The sequence below is a fragment of the Lissotriton vulgaris genome, unplaced genomic scaffold (genome assembly GCF_964263255.1).
Source record: "Lissotriton vulgaris unplaced genomic scaffold, aLisVul1.2 SCAFFOLD_866, whole genome shotgun sequence".
Lineage (NCBI taxonomy): Eukaryota > Metazoa > Chordata > Amphibia > Caudata > Salamandridae > Lissotriton > Lissotriton vulgaris.
Window position 1 is genome coordinate 402,405 of NW_028254841.1, and position 17,001 is coordinate 419,405.

At 45.7% G+C, this 17,001-nt stretch overlaps 1 protein-coding gene across 2 annotated transcripts in view; it reads left to right on the forward strand.

The window, feature by feature from the left end:
* Positions 1 to 17,001, forward strand: part of LOC147659395 (la-related protein 1-like) — a 784,977-nt gene that overhangs the window by 356,039 nt on the left and 411,937 nt on the right. For both annotated transcript variants that reach the window (XM_086951772.1, XM_086951771.1), the window contains exons 8-10: positions 7,734 to 7,878; positions 8,303 to 8,477; positions 8,570 to 8,739. In XM_086951772.1, coding sequence (XP_086807898.1) covers positions 7,734 to 7,878; positions 8,303 to 8,477; positions 8,570 to 8,739 — 490 coding nt within the window. The remainder of the gene's footprint in view (positions 1 to 7,733; positions 7,879 to 8,302; positions 8,478 to 8,569; positions 8,740 to 17,001) is intronic.

Sequence of the window (17,001 nt, forward strand, 5' to 3'; positions counted from 1 at the left end):
AATCCAAACTGTTACAATCTGTATATTTACTGCAAAGTACTTATTACTTACCTGTTCCAGGCTTGCTTGATTCTAGGAAATAAAATAACTAAAAGAATATTTTTATACAAAAACAATTGGTCTGAAGTTCAGTCTTTGAGTGTGTGAAATCATTTGCTGATTGAGTGTGTAAAACAAATGCTTAACACTGTCCATTGATAAAGCCTTACCGAAAATAGAGTAAGGTGCTATCTAACTTTACCTCTGCCTACCATTGGGGTTCCACTGAAATCTGTGCACACTATACCTCACTTTGGTATAGTATATACAGAGCCAGCTTCCTGCAGATGGTGGTGGATATGTATGCAGAGAACATCAAAATAACATTTTTCTCTTCTGTGATTAAAATGCAAATTATTTCAGACGTACAATGTTTACAATTAATTAGGGTTTTTTTGAGGGATAAAAAGTACCATAATCCTACATCTAAACAAAAGGTATTCCTGGTTCTCCAGTATTATGGGTGTCTTTCATAGATTCACATGCCTGAATAGAGAGGGTTGTTTACTTCTGTGGTTGAAAAGACTAAAGGATTCTTCTAATCCTGCATCTGAGGTGGGCAGCATTGCCTCTGGTTCAACTGCAGCCTCTAGGAAGAGGCCTGTGCCTGAAGGAATGTCATCACCTAAGGCAAAGGTGACTAAAAAACAACCACCTACTAAGGGACTGGATAAGCCTTCAACATCCAAGGCTGTCCCCACAGGCAAAGGCATGGAGAGCACTTCTGACCTTAAAAAGGGAATCACCATCAAGATTCCTTAGTCATCTGAGAGGAATTAACCACAGACCTCATCTCCTCAAACGGCGATGTCCACTTCAACCTCCTAGTCGACGAGAGCTACGACTACAGTGACATCGATGGTAACTTTTTCCTCTCCTAAACCTCGTACTAAACCTCGTATGATTGTCATCGTCCACGTCGTCTCCAACTATATTTGTCTTTGTGAGGCCTGTACCGTCGACGTCCGTCGTTGACGCCTCGTCGTCGACTCCTCTGAAGGCCCTACCGCCGCCGAAAAAGAAATCGTCGACGAGCTAGTCGACGAAGTGTCCCGTCGACGAAGAGTGTCCCGTCGACGACAAAACCATCGGAAGGGAATCCTCCGACGCCGCAATTATCATGCACGGCACTACAGGTTTGGTCTCCGTCGACAGTGTTTCTAACACCACAACAAGCATCGGGACAAAGGCGTGAAACAGCAATGCAGTTTTCACCCCTTCGTATTTCACCTGAAAAGGTGTCTTCTGAAGTGCCAGACCAACTTTTGGACACTGAAAGTGAGGATGAGATATTCCAGAATACATTTGGACAAGCAACAAGCCCATCGGAGTTGCATATCAAACTACAAGAAGAAGAATATTATGCTTCTCAATCTCCTGTTCATATATCGAGCAGCGGAAGATAACCCTGTTGCTCAAGTGCCTATGGCTTTGCTATCCAACTTACAATATATGTTAGACGATTACTATAGGAGGTTCCCACCATCAAGAGTCAGCAGGTTCTGGGCCGACAACTCCAACTTCTGAAGCACCTCCACCCATGGGTCCACCGGTGCGTCCGTCTTCACAATCGCAACCTACTCAAGAAGGAGCTCCACAGTCTTCGGAGGATGAAGACCAAAGGGAAGAAGGAGAAGTGGAAGATTTGTCGGAGTGGGATGACTATCAAGTGCAATTTCTTTTAACATCTCAGACTACGTCTGCCTCCCCTCAGGTGGATGTGGCTAGTTTTCACTTACTGATGGAGCGTGCAACCAAACGCTTTCATATACAGATGGAACAGACGGAGCAAGACTGTTTCTTGTACGATTTCAAGGATCAGCCCAGACAGATAGAAACAATACCCATCATTGATTTTATCTGGCAAGAAGGGATTAAGGTAATGTCAACGCCGGCCTCCATTCCTCCGGTCTTGCCACGCATAGATAAAAATTATAAAGCTCCTGAAAAATCGCCTGCATGTCTGATCGGACATCCAAAACTTGACTCAGTAATTGTCCAGGCTGCCCAGAAGAGGGCCAGAAATCCATCCTCTGCAGTTACGGCACCGCCGGACAGGGCTGGCAGACGCCTAGACTCAATCGGAAAGCGTGTTTCCACCATGGCTGCAACAACTGTTCGTGCTGCCAATGCATTGGCCATTTTGGGGCGGTACGGTCGCCAAATGTGGTCTGACATCGCACCATTTATCGATCTCCTCCCTGAGCAATCCAAAACTGAAGCACTTCAAATTCTTCAAGAAGGCCAAAGAATCTCTGAAGAGATTATCGATTCAGCTATAGATGTCGCATCTACAGGATTTCGACAGTTAGCAGGAGCTGCTGTCAGGCAAGAAGTCCAAAACAGAGTTTTAGACATGCCATTCGATGGCGAATATTTATTTGGTCCCAAAGTAGAGGAAGCTTTACAAATAAAAAGGATACTGAAACAGCAAAATCCTTGGGCACCCTGCAATTCCGCAAGCCGCCCTTTCGAGGAGCGAGGGGACGAGGGACGTCCTCCAATAGAGGTGGATACCGACAACAATCCACATACAGACAAAGTAACCAGCGCTATCAGACGTAGCGCTACCAGTCTTATGGGGAGAAAAGATCAACCTACACCCAGAACAGGGGTAAGACAAACTACCGCGGCAAAGACAAGCATCAATGAGTCTTTTCACCTGCCACCACCATTTCTCCACCCTCACAAAAAACTTGGTGGAAGAATATCAAACTTTTACTCCAGCTGGCAGTCAATAACAGACAAATGGGTCCTGGATATTGTGGCCAGGGGCCATGCCCTAGAATTCGATAAATTCCCTCCAAATGTTCCGCCAAAAGGACCACCTCCAGCTCACTTGAAAGAGCAGTTTGCCCAAATCAAGGTGATGATCCAAAAAGGAGCGATCGAGAGCGTTCCACTGAAGGTGAGAGGAATGGGGTTTTACTCCAGGTTCTTCCTGGTAAAGAAGAACGGGGAGTGGCGCCCGATCCTCTATCTTAGTGCTCTGAACAAATATCTAAAGAAGTTGACATTCCGGATGTTGTCGCTTCAGGAAATATTACATCTTCTAGCAGCAGGGGATTGCATGGTCACCGTAGATCTCCAGGATGCATATTTCCACATCCCCATTCTACCTCGCCACAGGAAATTCCTTCGCTTCAGGGTGGCTGGCAGGGACTACCAATTCAAAGTCCTTCACTTTGGTTTACGGTCAGCTCCAAGAGTATTTACGAAAGTTTTAGCTCCAGTGGCTGCGCACCTCCGGCTGGAGGGAATACAAATTTTCCCATACCTAGACGACTGCCTTATAAAGGCCAGTTCTCACGAAACCGTTCATCAGCACCTACAACAGTGTCTGCACCTATTTCAGTCTCTAGGCCTGACAATCAACTTCAGCAATTCCCAAATGCAATTTTCTCAAAGAAGGGCCTTCTTAGGAGCAACTCTATAGACACTCAAACTCAGAGCTTTCGTCCCAAAAGAGACAGATAAAAATAAGTCGGCTAGCACAAGATCTGATGCAAAGAAAGTCAGCTTCAGTCTGACTGTACAAGTCTTTTCTAGGGATGGCATCGGCTTGTATTCCATTACTTCCAAATTGCCGGCTCCGAATGAGGCCGCGTCAGGAGGAACTGACCTTACAGTGGCAACAGGTTTCGGGCACTTTCGAGGACCTCATTCAAATCACGCCACTCATGAAGAAGTCTCTTCTCTGGTGGACACAGATGAGTCATCTGAGGCAGGGGTGCGCGTTCCTTCAAGAAGCACCGAGTCTAACCATCCCTACAGATGCGGTCTGAGGGCTCATCTACAAGGCCTCACGATCTGCGGCAAATGGACGGCGCAGCAAAAACGGTGGCACATCAACCGTTTGGAACTGAGAGCCATTTTTCTTGCACTCAAGGCGTTTTGTGCCATCATTCAGGATGCCAATGTGTTGATACGAACAGACAACACAACAAGCATGCACTACGTCAACAAACAGGGAGGAACACTATCTCTTCTCCTGTCTCAAGAGGCGCAGGATTTATGGACATGGGCTCTTCACCACAATGTAAATCTGCAAGCAGTGCATGTTCCGGGGACAGAAAACGTCCTCGCGGACGCGCTCAGCAGAACAACGGTCACCACCCATGAATGGGAGCTTCACCAGGAGACAGTGGAACACATATTTCATCAGTGGGGTTGGCCGGACCTAGATCTATTTGCGACAAGGACCAACAGCAAATGCCAAAGCTTCGCAAGCTGGCATCCCCACAAGAACTCTCTTGGGAATTCGTTCTCCATCAATTGGTCTCTGACTTTTGTGTACGCTTTCCCACCGATTCCACTTGTCCCCAAGGTTCTGCGGAAGATGAAGAAGGAACCTTGCCGACTTATCCTGATTGCGCCCAGATGGCCGCGCCAATATTGGTTTACAGAGCTCCTCCTACTGTCGGAGTGCAAGCCAATTCAGCTACATCCAATCCCGAACTTGCTCAGCATTCAGGAAGGACAAGTCTTCCATCCGGACCCAGCATCTCTGAGATTAGCGGCCTGGCTCCTGAACACCGTCCAAGGCTAGAGCGCCTGCTACCATCATGACTCAGTCTGAAATGGAAGCGCTTCTGAATCTGGTGCCGTTTCGCAGGGGTTCACCCTTTTTCAGCAAAACCTGAAGAAATTCTTCCTTTTTTCCTGCAGTTAGCACGAACAGGTCTGTCTCATGCTACCTTAAAGGTGTTTCTGGCTGCAATATCCAGATATCGACAGGATGGGACCAATTCTCTGTACTCAGCTAGGATTATCTAACAATTCTTCAGAGGCCTCTTTAGAATGTTCCTTCCTGTACGCCGTCCGCCTCCTTCGTGGCATCTAAATGTGGTCTTAGCTCAACTCATGCGTCACCCATTCGAGCCCATCCACAAGTCCGACTTGAAGTACCTTTCGTGGAAAGTATCACTGCTCTTGGCTTTAACATCCTCCAGGAGGGTTAGTAATATCCAAGCTTTCACTGTGCACCATCCTTTCCTGCAATTCACAAGTGACTCTGATACTTCGCACAAATCCAAAATACATTCCGAAAGTACCTTCGGATTTCCATCTCAACGAACCTATTCTTAAGTCCTTCATTCTTTCCAGACCTGCAAACACCTGCGGAAAGAGCGTTACACTAGCTTGACATTAAAAGATGTCTTAAATTCTACCTACAAAGAACATCTACTCTACGCACTTCTGACCAGTTGTTCATTACCTACGGTGCAATTCGTAAGGGGCAGGCAGTTTCAAAACAGCCTATTTCAAGATGGATCTCTGCTGCCATTGCCTTTTGCCATGCACAGGTTGGGAGACCTTTACTGTCAGCGCCCAGAGCGCACTCTACAAGAGCGGTCTCTTCATCTACGGCCTTATTTGCTGGAGTCCCTCTTCAGCAGATTTGCAAAGCGGCTACTTGGGCTAGTCGCCATACCTTTACCAGACATTACTCTCTAGAATCAATCAGCGAGGCTGATACTTCTGTGGGTCGAGCTGTTCTACGGAATCTGTTTCACTAAGGTGAGCCTCTGTTTTTCCCACCTCCTTGTTTCTGCTGTCAGACGCTTATGTTCTGTTCACACATTTTCATGATTGCATTATGTTATGCTTATACGATGTGTATTTTCTTTTTGCATTGTTGTATGCGTTACTTGATGACAAGCTTGGCTTCATTGGCGTCTGCCCAGCAAGGATATGTACTGCTATCTACTCTGATTCAGGCATGTGAATCTATGAAAGACACCCCTAATACTGGAGAAGAACAATAGTTACTTACCTGTAATCTGTGGTTCTCCAGTATTGGTGTCTTTCATAGATTCACATGCAACCGGCCCACCTCCCCTCAGAGGCTTTTAGACTATAGGGGTTTTACCTACACTCCTGCGAGAAAATCTGAGAGCCTGAGCCTCTGGGGAGAACGTTCTGGTGGGTGCTGGCGCCTGATTGGCTGGACTTTGGACAATACATAATGGCTAGGATAGTCACTAAGGTGGACGTTATTTCTATGGTAGCTTGGGCTACTTTACTTCCTGGTTGGGAATTAGTGTTTTTTCCAATGTAATTATGGCATATTACTGCTTTTTTATGTACCGTGGGATTCCCACTCCGACGACGGGGAATGATTCAGGCATGTGAATCTATGAAAGACACCAATACTGGAGAACCACAGATTACAGGTAAGCAACTATTCTTATAAATTTAGTGAATATAACCACGGCACAGAACTAGAATTTTAAGTGGCATCCGGTTCTTTGGTATTTAAAGATATGCCTAGGAAATGCAGTGTCCAGTCATGATCCTAAGCAGTTTCCCTTAACCCCTTCCATGCTGGGCCGATTTTCCTCGTGTGCTAGGCTTTTAAAGAATCAATGGCTTTATGACGGCCCCCAGCCGTCATCAGCACACGAGCACTGTAATGCATGACGGATGGGGGCCGTCATCAGCATGGAAGGGGTTAAAATTGTGGAAGTCTGGAATTGGGTGTTTTCTAAATAGTAAAAAGACATAAACACTGAGGCGGTGAAGACCTAGTTTTAGGCGAGTTGTAGAAATATTCGCCTCTGTCTTTGCTGTGGCCTATTTTCTGGTACTAGCAGAAAGAATCTGGGAATACCACACTTTGTGAAAGGAGGATTGTTTTAATGACAAAGTTCCAAAGTTGCTGGAGTAATTTCAATGTTTTAGTCTTTCAAATAGCACACATTGTGAGCCTTTTAACAGCAGTTTGTCCTGCTCTACCCATTTATCAAATGAGCCGAAGTTTCAGTCTGAGGTTGCCATTGGCGTTTGCCCGAGATTTTTAGGGACCTTGCATTAAACCGCTTTAACAATGGTCTCAATCTCCTCTGTGAATGAACCAATGCTTTTAGATGATTTTAGTCCCACTTCCTGGCAGCAGAATTTTAACTTGGAAAAGGCCCCACATTATGAAGAGCAATGTGAGCCCATGAAAGTTCAAAAAGCAAAGGATTAGAAAACGAGTAGCCGGGAGAATTTAGACCAATCCTCAATCGAAGATTCATTTAAAAATGTTATTAATACTTTAAAGATTCTCTGACCTGACTCATCCTATCTAACTTTAACCCTGTCCTGCACACTCTGCCCCTTTTTCCTGATCACTAGGTCCATTTGATCTGCCACTGGCTAATTGCCATTGCCAGGGACAGCTCTTTACTGATGTCCTACTTGTTATGGTTGTAGTTATGATCTCAAATCCCACTGTCACATGAACATTTCAGTTCCACAGAATATCGTACAATGAGATTCTCTTGTCTTCCACCTGCGATATTTGAATTTTCATCTTGATAACGCTGCATAGTTGCTTTGATAGCGCCGGACGTTCGAGATACCCTAAGCTTAGATCCTGTGTTTTAGTCTATTTGAATGATTTGCATTTTGTAGATTTTCTCTTAATCTTTCTTTTCACTTGCCTCTATTTTGACTTTTTTCCTATGTTTTTTGTATTGGTGTGCAGCCTGAATTTACCTTTTTTTATCTCCCATTTCCCCTCCTATATGTACCTAAATGCCATTTTCTCTGCACATATGCTTCAGTTGGCCCGAAATGTTGCATGAAAACCTTGTAGTTAATAGTTTAGTGTTTAGACTTGTTACTGGATCTGTTTTTATTAAATTGTAGGATTTTATTTATTGTGAATAGATTCATTTGTTAATTTCAGTTGTTTCTCTTACCAGTGAGTACTACTTCAGTGAGGACAATCTTCAACGGGATTTTTTCCTTCGGCGTAAGATGGACACTGAAGGGTTCCTGCCCATGAGCCTGATAGCCAGTTTTCACAGGGTTCAAGCCCTTACCACCGACATGGGGCTCATTCTCAAGGTGATGTCTGATACCACCATCTCTAAGCCTTTTTTGGTGTGGCTTTTGCTTAGGTATGGGTTTCAAGTTGTGGTTGGGGATTGCAATTATGTATGATTTAAGTGGCAAGTTTGTATTAGTGCTGCAGGCTATTTTGCTCCTGTGAGTATCTGGTTATAAACTGCAAGCACCCATCCAGCTAACTTTGTTAATTGTGATTCTCATCATATTTTCAGCCCATATTCATACCACTGTGGCCTGTCAATTCAGACACAGGTCTTTCATGTGATGACCCAAATATTATTTTTATTGACGTTTGGTTGTTGTAAGTGACTTAACTAGAGAGTGGAATTTAGTGTTACTATTGCTAATCTTGCATGAAAATTGCATTCTTTTATTGCATATACTACTGTTGCAGGCAGAATAATCATCTTAATGTCTCTAGGCTTTGAAGGACAGCAAAGTAGTTGAAATCAGAGATTTGAAAATTCGAAGGAAGGATCACCCCGACAAGTGGCCCCTGCCAGGTCCTGGTTTGTCCGATTCTGCCCAGACTGACTTTTCACAACTCATTAATTGCCCAGAGTTTGTGCCCAAGCAAAGTTTCCAGAAAGAAACAGGTGAGTATTTAGACACCCCTTGGCTTTTCACATATTTGAGCCAAATTGAACGTTAGCCGTATATTCATCTACACCTTATTTCGTAACTTTAGAATCTCTACCTGGTTCACCACGTACATCTAGTCCTGTCACCAGGAAGCCTGAGGAGGTTAGCAACTTGAAAACGATGCCAAAAGGTCTTTCTGCAAGTTTGCCAGATCTGGACACTGAAGCATGGACTGAAGTGAAAAAAAGGCCTAGACCATCCCCAGCCAGACCTAAGGTATTGTTTATTATTGTGAAAGTTCTCAGTATTTGCATCATTGCTGGTTTGAGAGAATCATCAAATGCATTTTTTAATTCCAGATTCAGACAAGATTATGGCACACAGTCACATTTTCTACATCTGTTTATTTACAGAGTCAAAGTTTTGGTTTCATTTTGCAGATTCTCTTCTGTGAAAGTTAAAATGCCACTGGTTTCCTATTTAATCCTCTGTTGCATCTCCTCTGGACACTGGAATTGACATTTTATAGTGAATGGGATTGTTTCCTGGGTAAATAGTAATTATATTGGTGCATTTGCACATGGCTAAAACCTGTGACACAGTGGTGATCTCTGATGTTCATTAGCTCCTGAGTGTCCTTTCGGACGAATGTGGGTGGGAGATGTATGGTAAAGCCTACAAAGGAGTGGACGATTGAGGGGTTTGAGGTAGTGACATTATACAAACATGGTGATGTTTGTATCGCTGTTATTTTTGCTTGAAATGTTGCGGAGCGTTGCCTGCTTACCTGTTCGTTTTTTTTTTTTTTTTTTTTTTTTTTTACTAATGAGCAAAAAGCTGTGTATCTTCTGAAACACTTCCAATACTAGAACTCATTTGTGTAGGCATTAAATTTGGGTTTGGTAATCTGGACAGGAAAGGATTCATTGGTTTATATATTTTTGAATGGAGGGGCAGTTGATAATAGGGTATCAATCAATCAATCAGACATTTATAGAGCGCTCTACTTACCCGGAGGGTCTCAAGGCGCTAGGGGTGGGGGTGCTGCTACTGCTCGAACAGCCAGGTCTTGAGCTTCTTCCTGAAGGAGAGGTGGTCTTGGGTCAGGCGCAGGTCGGGAGGGAGGGAGTTCCAGGTCTTGGCGGCCAGGTAGGAGAAGGACCTTCCTCCTGTTGTCGTTCTTCGGATGCGGGGGACGGCGGCGAGGGCGTGACTGGCTGATCGGAGGTGGCGTTTGGGAGCGTAGAAGTTGATGCGGTTGTTGAGGTAGCTCGGGCCTTGATCGTGTAGGGCTTTGTGTGCGTGGGTGAGGAGATGGAAGGTGATTCTTTTGTTGACGGGGAGCCAATGCAGGTCTCTCAGATGTCCGGAGATGTGGCTGTGTCGTGGGATGTCGAGGATGAGTCTGGCTGAGGTGTTCTGGATCCGCTGGAGTCTCTTCTGGAGCTTGGCGGTGGTTCCGGCGTAGAGGGTGTTGCCGTAGTCCAGTCGGCTGGTGACGAGGGCCTGGGTGACCGTCTTCCTGGTCTCGGTGGGGATCCACCAGAAGATCTTCCGTAGCATGCGCAGGATGTTGAAGCACGACGAGGAGACGGCGTTGACTTGTCTGGTCATGGAGAGGGAGGAGTCCAGGATGAAGCCCAGGTTGCGTGCGTGGTCTGTCGGTTTGGGTGCGGTGCCCAGGGCGGGGGGCCACCAGGAGTCGTCCCAGGCGGAGGGCGAGGAGCCCAGGATGAGGACTTCCGTCTTGTCTGATTTCAGTTTCAGGCGGCTGGTCGTCATCCACTCGGCTACGTCTTTCATCCCTTCGTGAAGGTTGGCTCTGGCGGCGGCGGGGTCGTTGGTCAGGGAGAGGATCAGCTGGGTGTCGTCGGCGTAGGAGATGATGTTGAGGTTGTGTTGGCGTGCGGTGGCCGCGAGGGGGCTCATGTAGACGTTGAAGAGGGTGGGGCTCAGCGAGGATCCTTGAGGGACGACGCAGATGACTTCGGTGGCCTCTGACTTGTACGGTGGTAGCCGGACTCTCTGTGTTCTTCCGTCGAGGAAGGAGATGATCCATTCCAGTGCCTTCTCCTGGATTCCGACGTTGCTGAGGCGCTGCACTAGGGTGCGGTGGCAGACAGTGTCGAATGCCGCGGAGAGGTCTAGGAGGATGAGGGCCGCTGTTTCTCCGTTGTCCATCAGGGCTCGGATGTCATCGGTGGCAGCGATGAGGGCGGTCTCGGTGCTGTGGTTGGCTCGGAAGCCAGATTGTGAGGGGTCGAGGGATCCATTCGTCTCGAGGAAGGCGGCCAGTTGTTTGACGGTCTTCTCGATGGCTTTGGCTGGAAACGGGAGGAGCGAGATGGGGCGGTAATTCTTGAGTTCGGTGGGGTCCGCTGTTGGTTTCTTTAGTAGAGCGCTGAGTTCGGCGTGCTTCCAGCTTTCCGGGAAGGTGGTGGTGTCGAAGGAGGTGTTGATGATGTCCCGCAGGTGGGGTGCGATGACAGCGTCGGCCTTGTTGAAGATGTGGTGAGGGCAGGGGTCGGTCGGAGATCCGGAGTGGATGGAGTTCATCATGCAGACGGTGTCTTCGGTGCTGATCGGAGTCCAGGGTAGCTTTTTTGTGGAAGTTTAGGGTCTTTTAGTGGAGTGGTCCAGTCCCTTCGATTCCTGGGTGAGCTGTCCATGTTCCTTTAGAAGTGACCCCTCTGGCTACAGAGGCCAATTGTCATTCCACCTCAATTGGTAGGGTGACAGATGCAGTTTTAGGTTTCTGGGGCTCCCACTTGATTAAATAGGGTACTTAAAGGTGAAACCCATTGGCCTGGTTTAGTTCAGAGAGTGTTTGTTAGAGAAGCTTGAAACTTCTGCATGAACTCTAGGTATTTAAAAATTGTTGGAGACTTCCTGTGTAAAAGCTTTGTTCGGCCACTTGATTTACATGTGGTATAAGTGACCTTTTAGTGTCCACAATCACTTATAAGTCACTCACGGAAAGTAAGAAATGTGAGGTTTCTACTTCCTGAGGATCCAGCGGAGGAAACAAGACCCCAGCATCCTCGGAGCCCTGATTTTCGGGATCCCAGCCAAAGGTGTCCCCCAACTATCCAACTTAATTGCCCAGCCATTGGTTGCCTTCTTCCAGCCTCCTGGTTCAAGCCTGTAGTCCCTTTCCAAAACCGACCTCCTGCATTGGAAAGCATTGAGCGCCCCACACCTATTTGCACCCGGCTACCCCTGCAGTGCTAGTAGTGCAGCTTTGGTGCCCCAGTACCCAGATTTGTATTAAACTGAAAACACTTATATTTGAGGTCATTACAGCCCCAGGGTGTTCACCAAATGTCTAGCAGTAGACTGGCTCATCAAAAGTTCAAACTATTGCAGCTGTTATCAACATTCTAAGACTAGGTTTCAGTCAATGAACTCGGGTTCAACCTACAACCTCTGCAAATACCTTACATCAAATCCATCCTCTATTCTCCAGCAAGGCTAGTTTACCCAAATATAGCAAGGATTCCGTCCTTTCAAACACTTATTCCACAGTTTCAGCCTCAACAGATAACCAAACAGTGATGTACCTCCTAGGCACCATGTATAGCAATAGTACGCTATGCCAGACTCAATATGCACCCGTTCCAAGAATGCTTAGAGCATCAATGGTCTCAATCTAACAGCCAGCTGGTAGATCTTGTGTTGATCAGCCGTTAAGCTAGGAATTCCAATAATCTTCTAAAAGGATGTCCTCTCCTAGACCCAGTTCCGCAGAGGACCATAACCGCTGGACGCATGCATCGCTCACAGATTTGGGACCACACTCGCAGGAGTTGATTGTTCAGGGCCACTGGATACTCAACAAACAAATACAAGACCTAGACTTTTTGGGCACTTCTAGACCTATCCTTCTGTTGTGAGCATACCAATTTTTTGCAATAATGTTGCAAGAAGCCACTCCGCTATCATTAGCTTGCTGGGGTAGAAGGTATAGCTCTGGATGGTGCCTTATTTAACAATCGCCCGTTCCATGAAAATCAATTCAGTTGTGAGACGACATACTTACACACTTTAGTGTCAACCAATACTACATAAATGACAAAAAAAAGTGAGCGAGAGCGAGAAAGCACCTCACGGGCGCACCACCAACGGGAACCTGGCAGGTACTCACCAGGATTGCCCTGTTGTCATCATTGGTGCTTTCAAGCTCGGAAAAAAATTAGAGTAAAGTGTCCAAAACACACAAAGAAATTGTGTCAAGAAATATGCAGTGAAAAAAGAGGGAAGAATCAAACTGTGATTTACAACATGTAAAAACACATCACACAGCAACACAGATATATAACTTAATTCACTCTCTTGTGTTGGGTGTGAGAATCTAAAATTAGTAAGTGAGGTCACTAACTATCCAACCACCACTACTATACTTGCCGACATGTTTCATTGCCTTATAAAGATTTTGGCAATTTCTTCAGGGCGTTATATACATTAAAACCACTGCATATCGACAATTTAGTCTGCACAGAGGGCTGAGTACATGCCAGAGGCTTTTCACCAATACGTAAATTGATGGGGAAGGTCATTTTATGAGTGCTACAATCACAGCTTCATGAGAAATATATCCCCCGGCTGGTACAAGTAGAAATGGCCGTAAGAGGTTGTGCAGACTAAATTGTCCATATGCAGTGGCTTTAATGTATATAACGCCCTGAAGAAATTGCCAAAATCTTTATATGGCAATGAAACATGTCGGCAAGTATAGTAGTGGTGGTTTGATAGTTAGTGACCACTATTTTTAGATTCTCACACCCAACACAAGAGAGTGAATTAAGTTATATATCTGTGTTGCTGTGTGATGTTTTTACATGTTGTAAATCAGTTTGATTCTTTACTCTTTTTTCACTGCAAATTTCTTGACACAATTTCTGTGTGTTTTGGACACTTTACTCTATTTAATTTTTTTCCGAGCTTGAAAGCACCAATGATGACAACAGGGCAATCCTGGTGAGCACCTGCCAGGTTCCCGTTGGTGGTGCGCCCGTGAGGTGCTTTCTTGCTCTCACTCACTTTTTTTGTCATTTATGTAGTATTGGTTGACACTAAAGTGTGTAAGTGTATGTCGTCTCACAACTGAATTGATTTTCTTGGAACGGGCGATTGTTAAATAAGGCACCATCAGAGCTATACCTACTATACCAACAAGCTAATGATAAAGGAGTGGCTTCTTGCAACATTATTGCAAAAAATTGGTATGCTCACAACAGAAGGATAGGTCTAGAAGTGCCCAAAAAGTCTAGGTCTTGTATTTGTTTGTTGTATCATGAGTGGAGGGCGACCTATGACTAGCTGTACCCTCTAAGCTCCTGTGTGTTTGAACCACTGGATACTCAGTCAAAATCATCCCCATATCAATCACCTAGAGCTGCTGTCTGTTCATCTAGCACTGTAAGCATTCCTTCCACACCTCACAGGCAAAGCAATTCGCACCAAAACAGTCAGCATGACTACCATGTATTATATGCAAAAACAGGCGCACCAGGTCACCTCCGCTATCTCATGTAGCACAAACCATCTGGAGGTGTGCTCTCGGACAACATTCACCTATTAGCGGAGTACAGACATCGATTTTGCGGATCTCCTCAGCAAGAGTCGACAAATTCACGAGTTGGAGCTCAACCCACAAGTCCTCCACCTATTTCTTCCAACAATGTGGTCACCTAGAGATAGACCTACTCCCCACGGCAGAAAATGCCAAATGCCCAAACTTCACCTTAAGGTTCCAACACCCGCAGTCAAAGTACAATGCACTGAGGATAAATTAGTCAGGGTTATTTGCATATTCTTTTCCACCTCTCCCGCAGCTTCGAGTTGTCATTCGCAAACTGCAACAGACATCTGACACTCATCCTAGTGGATCCGACATGTGCCAGAAAACCATGGTTCACAAAAATACAGGAACTCTGAGTAGTTCCACACCAGGTTTTTCCCAACTGGCAGGACCTACTAACCCAAAACCAGGGAACAGTATGACATCCAAACTTAATCTTGCAATCTGGCTCCTGAGGTCTTAGATTTGGGATACTTAAATCTACTTCGACAGTGTATGGATGTTCTTAGAGGCAAGAAGACCCACTACTAGAGCATGCCGTGCAGCAAAGTGGAAGCTATTTGCTCACTATTGCCATTTAAAGGATATTCACCTGTTAACAGCAAAACATCGGGACATTGTTACCTTCTACATTTACAAACCTCACGGTTAGCCTCACTTCCATAAGACTACACCTAGCGGTGATCACTATATATCTCCAAAACAGAGAATAAACTTCTATATTCAGAATTTCCAGTATTAGGGTATCTTTCATAGATTCACATGCCTGAATCATTCCCCGTCGTCCGGATGGGTGTCCCCGGTACATAAAGTAATGTCCCATTAGACACATAGAGTAATAGGCCAAAGGCCTTACATTAGTAACATATCCATGTCCTTTGATAAAAAGGACGAAACTCTAGAGAAGAGCCAGCCAGCTATCACCACCCTCTGGAACCTTCCTGGAAGGAGCTGTAGTTCCTCAGATTTTCTACCGCACGTCATGCTAAGGGAGTCTCCTCTGAGCTCTGCTCAGTTTTCCTCATCTCTGGATTTCCAGTGTTTCTTTTTGCATATTTCCAAGTTATCATTGGCAGATACACCTACGAAAGGCCTTTTCAAACCCTGTGCTTCCTGTGGTAAAAAGAGGCTTCATGTGGATGACCAGCACAAAGATTGTCTCTACTGCCTTTACCCGGATCATTCTTCAAAGGACTGCAAGGTATGTCGTACCTTTTCTTCAAAGACCCTCAAAGATCGGGAGAGGTGCATCTTGATTTGGCTGCAAAGGCTTAAAGACAAAGACCAACTTGAGTCTTCTGAGGAGAGTGAGGGCTCTTCCATATCCTCCAAGTTCTCTAAAAAAAAAAAGACCACGGGTCGCTTCACCAGGCCCTTCGTCACAGCCACCTCAAAAGAAGACTCATAAAAAGACTTTAGGTACATCCAAAGGCTTTACCACCAAAGGTGTCTCCTCAGGCGATTGTTCACACCTTTGAAAAGCCTTCTACTCAGTTGACTACCTCGTTGACGGTGGCCTCAACGACTAGGAAATCTACATCTTCTGCCTTGTCACCTAGTCGGCGACGACTGTTTCTACTTCTGTCGCCTCTTCACTATCTAAGTCGACGACTCCATCGTCGACAGCCGGTAGGTCTGTCTTGTCGACGATACAGAAGTCATTGTCGATGTACAAACAACCGTCGACGCTACGATGTCCAAACAAGTGTGGACGCTACGATAGTCTGACTGTGTCAACGACAGCTTCTAAGACTGTTCCGTCGACATCCATTCCATCGTCGACAAAAGCTTCGACAACACAGTCGATAAGATCTCCATTGACTACATCGACGGGAACTCCGTCGACCATGGTACCAGTCGGTGCTTCACTATCAACGACTACACCGTCGACTGGCTCGTCGACGACTGATTCCAATCTGAAAAGTATGTACATCCATCTCAAAATCACGAAACATACGTTTACGGTGGCCCTGACTTCCCCTAGTAGGGTCCAACCATTGCCTCCAGCTCACCTCTTAGACTAAGAGGATTCTGACAAGGGCAGTATGTTTAGAACAGCGACAAGCCCATCTGAACTTAACGTGAAGTATCAGGACAGTTCAGATTATGAGGAACAAGATCAGGAGGATCAGATGGGTTATCCTGAAGAATACCATCTGCCTCTACCTCCCATGGTTTGCATACCAGCATTTTGGTTTCTGACTTGCAATTCCTCATTACGGACTATAAGCAGAGGTTCCCTACTTCTGCCAAGTCTCCACCTCTAGCTGTATTTCCACCGCCAAGACCACAGCTTCCACCTTTAAATCTGCAACCGGAGCCTGTCATTTCAGCACCTCCACCATCCTCAGACGTTGAGGAGGATCCGCATGAAGAAGGGGAACTTCATAATACCCAGTCTACTCATGATAAGTGGGACGACTGTCATACCCTGTCCTGCTTCTTCCTTGCCTACGCAGGCTGACTTGCCTCCTGAAGACATTGGGGAATTTCACAACATAGCGGAAAGAGCAGTGCAAAGTTTCAAAATACCTAAGCCATCACACCAGCAAGATTGCTTCCTATACGATTTTAAGGACCCTTTTAAGAAATCAGTCAGATCTATACCCATTATAGAATACATATGGGATCAGGGTGTGAAAATAATGCATAACCCTTCCTCGGTGCCCGAGTATTGCCTCGTTTGGATAAGAAATACACTGCTCCAGATACTGCTCCAGATACTGCTCCAGATACTGCTCCAGCTTGCCTGACAGGGCATCCCAAACCAGGCACTGTCATCACGCAGGCGGCTCAAAGAAAATCACAAAATCCTTCTGCCCCACTAGCCTCTCCTCCAGACAAGGAAGGTCGAAAGCTTGATAATATTGGGAAACGTTTCTCATCAATGTTAGCTTTAACAATGCAAGCATCCAATTCCTTGGCACTGTTAGAGCGTTATAACAGACAGTTGTGGG